Source organism: Loxodonta africana, chromosome 27, assembly GCF_030014295.1.
Source record: "Loxodonta africana isolate mLoxAfr1 chromosome 27, mLoxAfr1.hap2, whole genome shotgun sequence".
Classification (NCBI taxonomy): domain Eukaryota; kingdom Metazoa; phylum Chordata; class Mammalia; order Proboscidea; family Elephantidae; genus Loxodonta; species Loxodonta africana.
In genome coordinates, this window is record NC_087368.1 from 31,499,448 (window position 1) to 31,515,814 (window position 16,367).

General features: G+C 46.6%; 1 protein-coding gene across 2 annotated transcripts in view; it reads left to right on the forward strand.

The window, feature by feature from the left end:
• Window positions 1-16,367, forward strand: part of GPD1L (glycerol-3-phosphate dehydrogenase 1 like) — a 70,475-nt gene that overhangs the window by 28,636 nt on the left and 25,472 nt on the right. For both annotated transcript variants that reach the window (XM_010595590.3, XM_023554882.2), the window contains exons 4-5: window positions 1,030-1,168; window positions 8,634-8,746. In XM_010595590.3, the coding sequence (XP_010593892.2) occupies window positions 1,030-1,168; window positions 8,634-8,746 (252 nt within the window). The remainder of the gene's footprint in view (window positions 1-1,029; window positions 1,169-8,633; window positions 8,747-16,367) is intronic.

Genomic DNA, 16,367 nt, shown 5'->3' on the forward strand with positions numbered 1-16,367 from the left:
AGTGGTCTCAGGTATCTCGAAGCCTCATTTATACTCATCGCAGCTTAGAAATTATGAAAAGTGTTAGATCGACCATGACATCTTTTTCTTAAGGCATTAATGAAACAGTGTCTATGTTACTTTGTCACAAATTTGTCTTTTTACTCTTTTGATAACTGTATTGCAGTATAATTGGCTTTCTGGATAAGTCTGTATATTTTGTTTTGTGCATTTGAAAATATTATTCTGAGAAGTCCCTAAGCATCACTAGACCGCTGGTGCTGGGTCCATGCTATAAAAAAGGTTAAGAAGCCCGTAGAGAAACATGTTCCAGAGTGAGTGTTCATGAGAACAAACGGGAACAGATAGGTGAATTATGGACTGTCCACCCAGTGGAATACTACACAGCAGTGAACAGGAACAGATGGGGACTACCTGCAGCCTGGTGGGGAATCTCTAAAATTATAATGTAACACAGAAAGAGCACACCACACACAAGCAGTACAATTCCAAAAAAAAAAGTCGATTGCAACTCTTAGTGACCCTATGGGACAGAGTAGAACTGCCTCATAGGGTTTCCAAGGAGCAGCTGGTGGATTCAGACTGCCAGCCTTTTGGTTAGCAGCCAAGCTCTTAACCACTGTGCCACCAGGGCTTCAGTGTATTGCTTAGGGACAGTTACGTGGGATAAGGTGATCAAGAAAAGCAAGGAAACAAGGAATACAGCATTTGGGATAGTAGTTGACCCTGGTGGGGAAAGAGGAGGATGACCGTGGGGTGTGGGGACACCCTGGAGCGGGGGACACTTCAGTGATTCCCGCCCATCATCTGTTTCTTAACCTGAGTGTTTGGCACACGGATGTTCATTGTATTATCATTCTTTAGACAGTACACAGGCATTATGTGTTCATTTACTCTTGTTAGTAAGAGGTGTTTTTCCAAGTCGCGCATGCCATCGGCTGTCTGAATCATGATAGCTGATAAAGCAAAACGACCTCACGCCTCCTATTTGATGACGTGTTTTCCCCTGTCTTCTTGACGTGCTCGTAGGGGATAGACAAGGGCCCGGACGGGCTGAAACTCATTTCCGACATCATCCGGGAAAAGGTGAGCATTGACATCAGCGTGCTCATGGGGGCCAACATCGCCAACGAGGTGGCTGCAGAGAAGTTCTGTGAGACCACCATCGGTAAGGGCTGGCTGCGGAGGGAGGGGCTCCCAGGCCCCCTGAGCCTGGACGTTTGGCGTTTTACCGTGTACGTTTTCTGTGTCTGGTGTATTCTGTAGCTGGGCTCCTCCTGGACCCCCTTAACGCTCCTAACGGCATCCAGTGGAGTGGGGGCTTTATGTAAGGAGTCCACCTGGACGAATGTAAAGCCAAGGAGAGCATTTTGATCTGCTGTGGCCCAGTAATGAGCCATTGAGCTTAAACAGGGGAATTCAAGGTTGCTTATACCAGGAAGCGTAGTGGTTGAGAGCTTGACTGCTAACCAAAAGGTCAGTTCGAATCCACCAGCCACTCCTCAGAAACCCTATGGGGCAGCTCTACTCTGTCCTGTAGGGTTGCTGTGAGTCAGAATTGACTCAACAGCAACAGATTTGGTTTTATGGGCTTATCACCAAGAAGCAGCTGATTACATCCAGGGTAGGGTGCCCCTGGCCTTAGAAACCCAGGTTTTCTTTACTCAGAAATGATAGATCCTCACCAGATTCCAGAGAGATCTACAGTTGGTGGGAATGATCCCTGTTTACAGGTGAAAAGCCAAGCCTCAGAGAATAAGTTTCCTGCCCCAAGTCACACAGTCAGTGTGAAGTAAAACCCAGGCACAAACCTGGGTCTCCTGTTTTCTGAAATGAAAAGCTTTCTACTCCTAAAGATTATGGAGTGGAGACGCTAATCCCACATTAAAAACCCACTGCCGATGAGTTGATTCCAACTCATAGCAACCGTATAGGTCCATGGAACTGCCCCAGAGGGTTTCCAAGGCTGTAAATCTTGACAGACGCAGACTGCCACATCTTTGGGAATTGACTTGATGGCATTGGGTTTTTTTGAGTGTTGTAGGAAGGTTTCCACCTGTGCACATTAGGGTGTTTGGGTTTGTAAAGACAGACAAATGGACACATTACGTCTCTTTCCCTCTTGCTTCTGTTTACCCACAGCTTCTACTGCCTTCTCTGTGGGTCTCAGCTTCTGCCCAGTCTATCCTCTGTGTCAGTGTTTGTATCTGTGTGTGTGTGTGAGAGAGAGAGTCGTCCAACTCTCATCTTCTGGGAGAGGTTATCTTTGGTACAGTTAATTAATTGATACATGGTTTAGGATCCCCTTGCTTGCTGGAGTTCTTGGCTGATTGGGGTAGCAGTTCACGTGACAGGCTTGAAAAGGAGCCTTTTTTGACCTTTTTATCGCTGAAGGTCACCATAGCTATGGCAGATTAACCTCCTTTCCAACATGCCAGTAACCAGTGTTCAACACTTGTACAGTACCCAGGAAAGTGCAGAACCTAGAATCTGAGTACTCAGGGACCTAAGATACCCCATGACAGCTCTCCCCTTAATGTGCCATGACACATTCCCCTCCCCTTGTAACCCTCTCTCCCAAGAGCACCTCATTAATGTGTTGTTGTTGTTAGGTGGTATTGAGGCAGTTCCGACTTACGGTGACCCTATGTACAAGAGAACAAAACACTGCCCAGTCCTGCGCCATCCTCACAACAGTTGTTAATGCTTGAGCCCATTGTTGCAGCCACTGTGGCAATCCATCTCATTGAGGGTCTTCCCCTTTTTTGCTGACCCTCTACTTTACCAAGCACGATGTCCTTCTCCAGGGACTGGTCCCTCCTGATAACATGTCCAAAGTATGTGAGACAGAGTCTCGCCATCCTCGCTTCTAAGGACCATTCTGGCTGTACTTCTTCCAAGACATTAGTGTAGTTACTCTGAATTAGATCAAAAGTAAAGTCCTTTTTTCTAGAATGCACTTTTTGTAAATGGAGTTGTCTAATGAGAAGACCCCGACCCTCTCTTATTGGTAAAAATTAGGTGGCACCTTGGAAGAGAGGGCCAATGATGGGGCAGTTAGCATCCTGTGCGGCAAAGCAAGAGGCCATGGCAGGCCTGCCCTCGGCTCACAGTTGTGTTTTTTGAGGGATGCCTTCACAGTGTGCTTAAGAAGTTTGCATTAGATCCCAAGATTTGAAACTCAGATGGTTGTGCATGTGTGTAGGTGCGGATTTCTGGCATCTTCCGAATACCTGGATGATTTGGTTTTATAGGGCTTGAACCCCTACTGACAGCAGAATGCAGGGGCTGAGGAGTAGATGGGACACTTGCTGTCCAGTTTCCCGCAGTCCTCTCTACTCCCTGTTGTCCTGACAGTCCCTCCCCTGACACCTGTCTTGTCCTTGGAGGTGACTTTGTAGAAGGGGAAAGGGCCTGGGCTGATGAGTTGAGAAGCGTGCTGAGTCGGGCTGAGAGCTCAGGGTTGGGGAGGGATCCTGCTGTGGGGCGGGCCTCAGTGCCCCCAAGGGATAGGGCACAAGAATACCCAGCCGTCTTTCTCCATCAATGCCCTTCTCTCTCTTGTTACTTACACTGCTCCCCATGTTTGTAAAATGGGGAGAGAAACATTGAGCTTCTTAGGAGAGAGAAGAATACTAAAAATGTCCAGTTACTGGTCACCCAAAATTTGAAGAAGCCCTTTGGAGGAGTGAATCAATTTTCCAGTGTATGAAACACCCCACATCCATAAAACAGGGACCCCTGACAACTGCCTGTTTGTCTTACTGGGGGATTGTTTGGGTAAAAGAAACACATTTGCCTGCCCAAGTAAAGAAGGATTATTTCCTGAGAATTCAAGAGTACCTTGTATCAAGGGTGTCCTAAAGGAGTGGTCCTAGACAAACATCAGGATTCCAGGCTACCAGGTCCCCACATTATCACCTTTACCTGTGTCAGCATCTGCATTTTTCTGACTTTTTTCTGTGAACCTTAGCTGCTCATCAGCACAGGGACCCAACATGCTAACCCCAGGTTGACCTGTCCTTAGAGGTCAGAGCCAGCTGTTAGCAAACTGGGGAGGGTGGGTCTCAGTGTGGAATTCCACAGAGAAAGTCAGTGGCCCAACTGGAGTCAGGTGTCCACCCCGTCCCAACCAGCTGTCACCACTCGAGATGGGGGGAGGTGTCCTGTGGCCCCCTGGTCCCTCAGCAGGGACGGTGGGAAGATGTTTGTCTAGAAGGCTGGGGGCTTGGGCAGGAAGGACACCTGGGAGGGGCCGTTTGCAGTACCAGACTGGACTGTGGTTGGCACTGGTGACCTGAATTAAATTAAGTAAAAAGTTAAAAGTAAGAATACGAAGGTGATATTTTTTAAATTGTCTTATGTCACCTGAATTTGTTCATGACAAAATGTCAGACAAAGTCAAAGTAAAGGCTGTTTTATAGAACGGATGGCCTCGACTCTTCAAAATCCTCAATATCACCAAAGAGAATGAAAGGCCAAGGAAATGTCCCAGAGGTGTGACAGCTGGATGCAGAGAGGGACTCTGGATTCCAGCCTGGATTGGGGGAGTCGGGGTGGCTGTGGAAGTCAGCATGGGGGCAGTGGGGAGAGTTGAATGTTATTATATGCTTGATAATTCCATTATAAAAAAACAAAAAAAAACACCAAACCCATTGCCGTTGAGTCGACTCGAACTCATAGTGACCCTATAGTACAGAGTAGAGCTGCGCTATAGGGTTTCCAAGGAGTGGCTGGTAGATTCAAACTGCTGACTTTTTGGTTAGCGGCCAAGCTCTTAACCGCTGCGGCACCGGGGCTCCACTTCCACTGTACAGTCCATTATATCAGCATTACATTTCCTGTATTTGATAATGGCACTGTGGCTATGCAGATCTCCTTTCTTGGCAACCAATTCATTTTTAATGATGATGGATTCGGGAATCTTGATTCACTCGAGTCTTCTGTGGAGAAAGAATAAAAAACAGCCTAGTTTTCAGGATTGGTAGCAATGCTTATGGTCATCATGAACGAAGGCACCTCCTTGTGGTGAGAGCCCCCCCGCCTTTGCTCTTGGGACCAGCTCACAGAATCTGAGACATCTATTGTCATCCCCCGAATATTTTTCAAAACCTGCTCTGTATCAGTCATGGTGCTAAATGTAGAAGATTCATAACCTTCTCAGGGTGCGTGTAAGCAAATGGACAAGTGTGGAATCACTGACCGAAATAAGGACTTTGAACGAATCTTCTTAAATAGGTTGATGATCTCCAAAACTTGGAGTAAAAGAGATAGAGAATTTTCCTGTAATTGGTTCCCATTGAATTTTGGGTGTCCCTTCCACTTGGCTTATGGGCATTACCACCTCTGTACCAGATTGCCTGGGTCCCCGCTTGCCACATCATTGCTTATGACTGGTAAGAATAATACAGTTAACCAGAGACACAGGGAAAGATTAGTCCAAAGGACTAATGGACCACAACTACCACAGCATCCACCACCAGGCTGAGTGCAGCACAACTAGATGGTGCCCGATTACCACCACTAACTGCCCTGACGGGGATCACAATAGAGGGTCCCGGAGAGAGCTGGAGAAAAATGTAGAACAAAATTCTAATTCACAAAAAAGAAAAAGACCAGACTTACTGGTCTGAGAGAGACAGGAGAAACCCCCAGAGGATGGCCCTGGACACCCTTACAGCTCAGTAATGAAGTCATTCTTGAGGTTCACCCTTCAGTCCAAGATTAGACAGGCCCATAAAACAAAACTAGACTAAATGGGCAAATTAGCCCAGGCCCAAGAATGAGAAGGCAGGAGTGGCAGGAAAGCTGATAATGGGGAACCCAAGGTCACGAAGTTGGAAGGGTGTTGACATGTCATGGGGTTGGCAACCAGTGTCACAAAACAATATGTGTATTGTTTAATGAGAAACTTGTTTGCTTTGTAAACCTTCATCTAAAGTACAATTTAAAAAAAAAGTGCAAATAAGAATAATACAGTTAGCTCCTTTTTTTCTCCATGACTTAAAATAATTTTTACAGGTTCCATTTGAGAGCCTGTGAGGTTGCTGTAAATCAAACCTACCTCTAATGGATGCCAGGTTATTTGCAGCCACAGAGGTGAATGGAGAATACCACTCCCTGCCTGCCTGTTAGGTTGTTCACAGCCAAAAATCAATTTTCCAGCTAAGACAGCTGGATTAAAGTGGCTGACTGAACAGCTCATCTGTGGTGCTGGTGAGTGTCCCGCATGTCCGGGGCACTGAGCAGCCGGCACGTGGTGAGATACCCAGAAGGGAGACAGAGATAATGCAGGGGAGGGGCCGGTATGCCCAGCCTGGATGAGGAAACGGTGCTGCCCAGAATCACCCAGACCGTCTGCTCATTTAGAAAAGGAAGAAGATACATTGACACAGTTCTACTAATTGCAAAAAGCAGAAGTCAGCTAATAGCAGATAACAGTAATGCCGGTAGAATAGGAAATAGATTTTTAAACCTTTGGGGTAGATTTTTTAGATGTTTGATTATGGAGTATTTAAAACATAAACTGGAGACAACAGTGTCGTGAACCTCACACTCAACACCTATCATTAGTCATAATTAACCCCTGGCTGCCCTGTTTTCACGTACAGCTGCACCCTCTCCCCACCCTCTGGGTTGTTTTGATGTTGGCTGATTTCTGGGTATAATTGTTGACAGTCTTCCCTTTTTGCACTTTGGAAGTCCATGGCTCTCATTGTGATTTTTGCTTGTTTTATTCTTCTCTTTTCCCACCCTCAAAAGACAGCACAGCATAGAGGTTCAGAGCATGGGTCCTGGAACCAGAGCGCCTGGGTGAGAATTTTTTAATTGTATCATGTTTTAGGTGAAAGTTCACAGCTCAAGTTAGTTTCTCCTTCAAAAATTTTACGCAAATTGTTTTGTGACGTTGGTCGCCCCCCCTTCCACTCCAGGTTCCCCGTGTCCATTCGTCTAGTTCTTGTCCCTTCCTACCCTCTCGTCTTTGCATTTTGGCAGGTGTTGCCCGTTTGGTCTCATGTATTTGATTGAACTAAGAAGTAGGTTCTTCACATGTGTTATTGTTTGTTTTATAGGCTTGTCTAATCTTTGTCTGAAAAGTGGGCTTCGGGAGTGGCTTCAGTTCTGGGCTAGCAGGGTGCCCAGGGGCCATGGTCTCAGGGATTCCTCTGGCCTCTGTCACAAAGGTGATGTGACAGTCTGCTTCTGTAAAGATTTACGGCCCCAGAAACCCTATGGGGTCGCTGTGAGTCGGCTTCGACTCAGTGGCAGTGGGTTTGGTTGGGTTTTGTGGTTTGGTTACCCCTGCCACATACCCCGTTAACCAGAGCAAGTATCACATCAGGCTTTGTATGTAAGGCTTTTTTGTTTGTTTTTTAACCAAAGTTCCCCAAACCCCCAAATAAATAATAAAACATGAAAACTACCACATTGATTCGTCACAGCCCAGACACTGTCCCAGTGGCAGGGAGTACAGTGTTAGCAGAAACAGGCACTCTGACTGCAATTCCATCTTCAGGGATTTAACCACTGAAACTGTTTGTGTTGCTGTATCAGTTTTCTATGGCTGGAGGGATGCTGAGTCACAGAATATGAGAAAATCTCTGTGCCGTGCAAAATAAGCACAGCCAAGGCCTGTGTGGGTCCGCTGGGGGTTGGCTGATCATGGCTGGGGCAGCGGGGTAGCAGGACTGGGGTGGCTGTACTCTGTGTGGCTGTCACCTTCCCGCTGGGCCCTTGGGCTAGCTGGGGCATGTGCCCGTGGTCCTGCTAGAGCTACAAGAGCAGAGCCCCACTGCGCAGGGGAGCTTCCTTCCTCTGCCGCATCGTGTGTTAACATCCCATTGGCCAAACCATGTCACGCGGCTGAGCCCCTGCCTCCACCCACAGCGGGTCCAGGGCACATCACGTACTCAAGCCTGAGGTCAGTGGAAAGGGGTACTCTCTTCCTGTGGAAATGAGAGTGAATAGCTTTGAACAGTAATCTGCCACAGATAAAAGTTGAGTTTATGTTAGCAGAAAGCCGGGACAATCCTTGATGTCAAATACTGAAAAGATAATTAGATAAAATACATTACATACACATGATAGAATACTATGTAGCCGTTTAACAACCATACAGAAAATACAGGATATCGTTGAATTATTCATGCCGTAAAATTCGAGGAAAGCAGGTTATGAGATCATATGGGTGAGTTCCCAGTTTGAGAAAAACAATATGTATTTCTGTAAGTCAAAGATGGATGTCAAGTCATTAATGATTGTTCCTGGTGGAATTACCGGACATTTTTATTTTCTTTTTTTGCTCCCATGTATTTTCTAAATTTCTTATAATGAATAGTTTAAAAGTTATTTTCAGTTGCATTAACCCATTGTTGTTGAGTTGATTCCAGCTCATAGCAACCCTACTGGACAGAGTAGAACTGCGCCGTGGGGTTTCCAAGGCCATAAATCTTTATGGAAACAGACTGCCACACTGTTCTCCTGCAAGTGGCTGGTGGTTTTGAACCAGCAACCTTTCAGTTAGCATCTGAGCACTTAACCACAGTGCCACTACGGTTCCTTAAACTGAATTAGGTGTGAAAACTAAGATGAGAGACTGTTATTAATTTTTGTTTTCTCCAACTTTAAAACAGGCAGCAAAGTTATGGAGAACGGCCTTCTGTTCAAGGAACTTCTTCAGACTCCAAACTTCCGGATTACAGTGGTTGATGACGCAGATACTGTTGAACTTTGTGGTGCTCTGAAGGTAACGTCAGCCTTGTTCTTTCTCAAGGAGAGGAGTCAGTCACGCCAGGCAAACGTTAGCATTCTCGAATCCAATCCTAAGAATGGGCTCTGTGTTCTGCGCACTTATTTCAGGGAAGAAGAGTGAATCAGGAGCCTTGTTCCTGACTTCCTTTCCCCCCACAGCCTTTCCTGGGTGGCTCGGCTCTGCTTTTATTTGTAAATCTGGGAGAATTACGGTGTTTTGTTCTTTGGGAAATTGGCAACCTGAGTAGAGAGTACCTTGATTGCAGGGTTTTAACCCAGAGCAGATTAGTCTGTTCATTCATCATATTTCTCACAGGAAAAGGGACTTGTTTCCTCTGAATTAGGCTACTCTCTTGGCTTGGATGGTTGTTCTTTTTAAAGGAAAAAAAAAGTCTGCTGCCATCAGAGGTTTACCTAAGAATGGTTGTATCTTATGCCAGTGAAGGGAAAAGATCAGATTAAAGAAGCAGCATCTTCTGGGCCTGGTAGCACAGTGGTTAAAGAGCTTGGTTGCTAACCAGAAGGTCAGCAGTTCAAATCCACCAGCTGCTCCATGGAAACCCCATGGAGCACTTCTACTCTGTCCTGTAAGGTCGCTGAGTCAGAGTCAACTCGATGGTAGTGGGTTTGGTTTGGGTTTTATCTACCGGCCAGTGGCGTGAGACGGTAAAAGGAAGAGTTTCTGTGCTTGGGCTCCTGACTTGTTCACGGCTGCCCTTTAAAGCCTTGCTCACCATCCCTCACTCTCTCCTGACTGTGGAAAATGGCGAGCTGAGAGCTGGGGCTCACAGCAGCTGCCTCCTGTTGAAATCAGAGCTGTTTTAGTTGGCGTTGACCAAAAAAGGAGCAGAGAAAGAGCTCTCAATACGAACAACCCCTTTTAGACACTCCTGGTCATCTCCTTTGTAGCAAAAAAAAAAAAAAGCTACTTTTCAAGAATTTGAGCACTTCAGAAGGAAGTTAGACATTTTGGGCAACTGGCACTCACATCGACCCGTGGTGGTGCAGTGGTTAAGAACTCAGACTGCTAACCAAAAGATCAGCAGTTCAAACCTACCAGCCACTCCTTAGAAACCCTGTGGAACAGTTTTGCTCTGTCCTGTAGGGTCACTGTGAGAATCGCAGAGGTTAAAAAAATGCAGAGGAGACCAAAGTCCAAAGAATGCCTTCCCACTCTTTCTGATAAATTGTACATATTTTTTTTTTTCTAGTCAGAATTTAAAACCACTTTCTCAAATTAATATCGGGTGTATACGTGTGGTCACTTGCGCCTATCCAAGGCGAATTATAAAAATTAAAGCCAGTTAAAGGCTTGGGGTCCCGGCCTGCATGCTCCCATGTTTCTCAGGGCATCTGTGGGACATTCTCCACATTGCATGCAGGCCCTGTTACACATTTAAAACGCTGGCTATGGCTCCTTTGCTTATTTTTGTTGATTGAGCTTTTTATGTGTTTTTAATAGTACTTCATTAAACTAAGGACCCCTTGACAGCAGGGGGCATCATGAATGCCTAATCGCTCGGCTCTGGCCTCTGCTGCTCCAAAGCCGTTTTTAAGTGACGGGATATTTTTGGTGGTGGGTAGAGAGGCTGTGAAGTCTGGCCCAGAACAAAGGCTGCTGGAGGAGAAGAAAGATGCTGCATCGAGGGCCCTGGAAAAGCTGCTGCTCACGGGAGCCCCTGCTGGTCTTGTTTCTGAACTTAGGATGACTTTTCATTTTTGCTGGCAGGAAGCCTGTAAGTGAATTTATGCCTGCGGCAGTTCAGATCTACCAGCCGCTCCTTGAAAACCCTGTGGGGCAGTTCTACTCTGTCCCATAAGGTAGCTATGAGTCAGAATTGACTCTATGGCACTGGTTTTGGGTTTTGTTTTGTTTTCCACTATTCATTATGGAAAATGGAGCCCTAAGTGGCATAGTGGTTAAGCACTCGGCAGCTAACCGGAAGGTTGGTGGTTTGAACCAACCAGCCACTCCAAGGGAGAAAGATGAGGCAGTCCGCTTCCATAAAGATTACAGCTTTGGAAACTCTGTAGGGTGGTTCTACTCTGTCCTCTAGGGCCTCTAGGAGTCGGAATTGACTCAACGGCAATGGGAACCATTATGGAAAGTGGTTTGTGGGAGACTGAGGCAGATGGGAATGAGGGCCGTTCATTGTCCTTCCCCTGGTGATCTTTTGAAATGGGCTCAGTTACCATGATTCCTGTCTGTTTGCCACAGAGCTGGGATTTCTGGAAACTGAGAAATAGGCATGTTGGCAGTAATTGAAGTATTGAAGTTGGACAATGAATAAGGAAGACCAAAGGAGAATTGATGCCTTTAAATTATGGTGTTGGCGAAGAATATGGAATATAGCATGAACCGCCAGAAGAATGAACAAATCTGTCTTAGAAGAAGTGCAGCCAGAATGCTCTTTAAAAACAAGGATGGCAAGACTATGTCTCACATAGTTTGGACGTGTTATCAGGAGGGATCAGTCCCTGGAGAAGAACCTCATCCTTGGTAAAGTAGACAGTCAATGAAAAAGAAGATCCTTAAACAAGATGGATTGACACACTGGCTGCAACAATGGGCTCAAGCATAAGAATGATTGTGAGGAAGGTGCTGGACCAGGCACAGGGTCACTGTGAGTCGGAACCGACTCGACGGCACCTAACAACAACATGGTGTCGTATAGACAAGGAGATGGCAACCCGGAGAGAGTAAATGGCTCTCGTGTACCAATTTTTGGCACAGTCAAGGTCCGAATGGAGGTTTCGAGAATCTGAATCCAGTGTTCTTGAGTTGCTGTGTACAACTTGACTTCTCTCTGGTGTGCATCCAAGGCACAATGAGTAAAATGAAGCCCACCCTTGTTGTGGCTTGGTTTCATTGCATAAATAATGCCTTTGTTGATTTTTTTGTTGTCATTCCTCATTATAAAAGTGATGCACATTCATTGTGTTCACACACACAAGCGTTTGAAGTAGTGAAGAGTGCCCATAATGCCAGCATCCTGAGATAACCACTGTTAATGTTTCCTGTCTGTCCTTCCAGACTTTTAGCCAGCGTGCGTCTGTGCGTGTCCTCTTTTTAAGATAAAAAACTAGATGTTACCATTGGAATAGTTTGACACCTAGTTTCTTTTTTTTTTTTTTTTTTCACTTGAACAATCTTTAGTAATCTTCCTCCATATTAACCAATTAAAAAAAAAACCTGCTTTATCTTTCTCATGCTCCAAAACATGAGGGAGTTTTACTTACAAGAAGAAAAAAAAAAAACATGAAAACAGCTCACTAGAAGGATAAAATAAGAAAAAGTTCAAAGGAATTATGCATAATCATTTGAAACCAGGGCATCTTACTGCCTTTAGGATATTCTTCACCTCTTAGCTAACTTAATCTCCTGACCAGTAAGGGAAACTTTTTTTGTCTTTTCAAATCAACTTTATTGGAGTAAAATTTGTGTACGTTAAGCTGCATCCATTTGAAGCGTGTAATACGGTGAGCGTTGACAGCTGTGTTTCTACACCTGTGAAGCCACCAGTACAGCACGGAACACTTCTGTGGCTCCCAGGACATTCCGCGTGCTGCCGCTTTGCAGTTCACCGCCACACCACCAGTCGCAGGCAGCTGCCAAGCAGCTTTTGTACGTTATAGCGTGTGTTTTCATACATGGAATTCTGCAGTGTATGTTTTTCTCTGTCTGCCTTCTTGCACTGGGGGTGTTCTTTTTTGTCTGTTTTAATATACATTTTAAGAGGTACCAACCCGCCCAAACCAAACCCACTGCCTTTGAGCTGACTCTGACTCAGCGGCCCTGTAGGACAGAGCTGTTGTTAGGTGCCGTCGAGTTGGTTCCGACTCATAGCGACCCTGTGCACAGCAGGAAGAAACACTGCCTGGTCCTGCATCACTCTCACAATTGCAGCTACGCTTGAGCCCATTGTTGCAGCCACTGTGTCAGTCCATCTTGTTGAGGGTCGTTCTCTTTTTCACTGATCCTCTACTTTACCAAGCATGATGGCCTTCTCCAGGGACTGGTCCTTCCTGATAACATGTCCAAGGTACATGAGACACAGTCTCAGCATCTTCTAAGGAGCATTCTAGCTGTACTTCTTCCAGGATCGATTTGTTGGTTCTTCTGGCAGCCCGTGGTGTCTTCAGTATTCTTCACCAACGCCACAATTCAAAGGCGTCGGTTCTTCTTCCATCTTCCTTATTCATTGTCTAGCTTTCGCAATGGGTTTAAAAACCAAACCCACTGCCGCTGAGTTGATTCTGACTCTTAGCGACACTGTAGGACAGAGTAGAACTGCCCCATAGGGTTTCCAAGGCTGTAATCTTTAGGCAAGCAGACTGCCACTTCTTTCTTCTGAAGAGCGACTGGTGGGTTTGATCCACCAACTTTTTGGTTAGCAGTTGAGCACTTTAACCACTATGCCATCATGGCTTCTGCAGGGGGTAACTACCATCAGTTGCTGGCCATTTAGTTAGCTTCCTCCGGGGCCTTGGCTCTGATCACCATGCTGTGATGTACAAGCCTATTCCTCGTCTCTAGTCAGGGCCACTGCTAGGCCCAGTGGCACCTTTGTGTGAACAAGAACGAGGCCTGTACTGTAGCCATGTGTGGCTATTTAAGTTTGCATTTAAGTTAAATTTAAAAATCCAGTTTCTGGGTCACAGAAGGCACATTTCAATAGCCACATGTAGCAAGTGGCTACTGTATTGGACAGGGCAGATACAAAGAACACTTAAGTCATCACGTTGGACACTGCTGCTGTAGGTAAGGTAGCCTCATATCGGGGGCCCAGTGTGCTGAGCCAAGGGTGGGCTTGATCTCAGTCTCCCCTTGCCATCTTGACCTGGCTGCCCTATGCGGGGGCCAGCCTGCAGACCCCACCTGGTGACTTGCCTTTAGTAAGCCCAAACGCCTGTTGGCCGACTTTCCACTTAGGCCCAGTGCATTAGAAGCTGGCCTTGGGAGAGCCAGATGGATTATTGGACTCAGAGAAAACAGCGATACTGCCTTGGGTTTCAGTGGGCAATGCTTTGTAGGTGGGGGGTATTTGCATGACCTTTAGGTAGCAGGGGCTAGTTCTCCAGGTTTATTTTCTCTGCGGGAGGGCGGGAGTCGAAGAGGAACTGAGTCCTGTCTGGCCTGTCCCATTCCAGAACTGCAAAGATGGCACTTGGGGTGGATGGTTGCCTCTGAGCGCTGCCATAACCCAGGGAGTGGGGAAGGGCGCTAGCCTGTCTGTCTTCTGAAAATCATGGTATTTTTAGCTCTAGAAGAGTTTAAAGCAGATTTAAACGCACAGCAGATAATGATAATTTTCACAGCTGGGCAGTCTCAGAGGACATCTGCTCGGATGCTATTCAGACACGTTCCAACTGGCTCAGTATATTTATTTTCCTTTTGACAGTGATAAGTGGTGGAAAGAGATCGTGTGGGTGTCAAGATCCACCATAAGACGATTAAACTCGGCCGGGGCCCAGAGTCCCCCTAGAAGCGGGGGGTTATCCTGAAGTGATGCCTTCTTCCCCACAGTGGGAAACTTTGTGCTGGGAGGCCACTGGAGCCCCGAACCGTGGGCAGCCTCACCTGGTTTCTCCATGTGCTTCTGTCTTAGTTACCTGGTGCTGCCATCACAGAAATGCAACAACAGGGCGGCTTTAAAGAACAGAAATTTATTTCCTCACAGTTCTGGACACTAAAGGCTCGAATCAGGGTCTCAGCCATGTTGATTGCTTCCTTGTTGGTAACCCCAGGCCGTCCTTGGTTGCTTGGCTTGTAGACGGTCCTCACGTGGCCTCTCTCTACCCCATGTATCTAACCTGCTGTTTTTACAGCTCAGAAGTGCTTACGTTTAGGGTGCGCCCTGCCCTGGTATGGCCTCAACCTGCTGATTGATTGCATTACCATAGCTTAGATTATAGAAGGTGATTACATTATATCAATGGGTATAGAGGTTAGGATTCCAACACATATTCGAGGTGGGAACACAATTCAATTCATACAGCCTCTAAAATAACACTCTTTCCTGAGTGCTATGACACATGAGAGTCAGAAGCACTGCCTTGGAGGTCAGGGCTGTCCATACAGGCCCTGCTTGTGTGGTTCCAGTGACAGGGAGCTCACTCCTTTGCCTCTGAAGCAACCTTCAGTTGAATGGGGGTGGGGGGTCAGCTCTTCCTGCTAGAAAGTTCTTTCTCATCTTGACTCTAGTGTCCGTCTGTGCCTTTCACTCCCCGGCCTTGAGCAGCACAGTGTGACCGTCTCCCTGTTGTCCTTGAACTGTTAGCACACGCTTCCCTCCTCACGTCCGCGGACAGTGAGGCAGCAGGGTGAGAGGACGCGGGGCCAGGCCATGCCTGGGTTTGAAACACAGCCTGCCCTGTTCCATGTGACCTCAGGCAAGCTTCTGCCCTGCGGCACGGCAGAAGAAAGGCCTAGAGATCTGCTGCCATAAAGATTACAGCCAAGAAAACCCTGTAGGGCAGTTCTCTGTAACACATGGGGTTGCCATGAGACATAGTCAACTCAGCAGCAATGGGTTTCATTTTTTACCTGGTAGGAGGAGTCCCTGGGTGGTGCAGACAGTAAAGTGCTTGACTACTAGCCAAAAAGTTGACAGTTCGAACCCACCCCCAAGGTGCCTCGGAAGAAAGTCCTGACAGTCTGCTTCTGAAAGGTCACAACTTTGAAAGCACTATGGAGCAGGTCTGCTCTGTACACGTGGCGTCATCGTGAGTCTGAATTGACTCACTGACAGCTGACGACACCTTGAAGGAGTTGTTATGGATTGCATTGTGTCCACCAAAGAGATATGTGTCAACTTGGCTGGTCCGTGATTCCCAGTATTGTGTGATTGTCCACTATTTTGTCTTCTGATGTGATTTTCCTATGTGTTGTAAGTCTTACCTCTATGACATTAATGACATGAGATTAGCAGCAGTTATGTTAATAAGGCAGGACTCAACGTACAATATTAGGTTGTATCTTAAGTCAATCTCTTTTGAGATATAAAAAAGAGGTGAGCAGAGAACTTGAGAACTTCAAACTACCAAGAAGCAAAAGCCAGGAGAGTAGCGAGCCCTTTGGACGCAGGGTTCCTGTGTAGAGAAGCTCCTCAGCCTAGGAAGACTGATGACAAGGACCTTCCCAAGGGCCGACAGAGAAAGAAAGTCTCCCCTGGAGCTGACGCCCTGAATTCAGACTTCTAGCGTCCTGGACTATGAGAGAATAATTTCTCTTTGTTAAAGCTATCCACGTGTGGTATTCCTGTTACAGCAACACTGGGTAACCGAGACAGGAATGTCATGAGCATTAAATGAATAATACATGAGGCACTTAGAACAGTTCAGTAAGGTTAGCTGCTGCTGCTCCTGTTGTTTGTATTGTCTTCTCCCACAAACTCTTTTCTCTTCCAAAGCCTATCCTTTTTGCCACTATGTTGGGTGGGGGGGTGCACTTCCCCTTGACGTCTAACTGCAGAGGATTCAGGAAGGTCTCTTTGACCTGGAGGCTAGGGGCAGGCAGGCCACATTTCCCACACTGTGGCAGCAGCCAGGCATGGGGACAGTTGACCCAGGGAGCCAGGTGGCTGGGCGTACGTCCTGACTCATCACCACCAGTG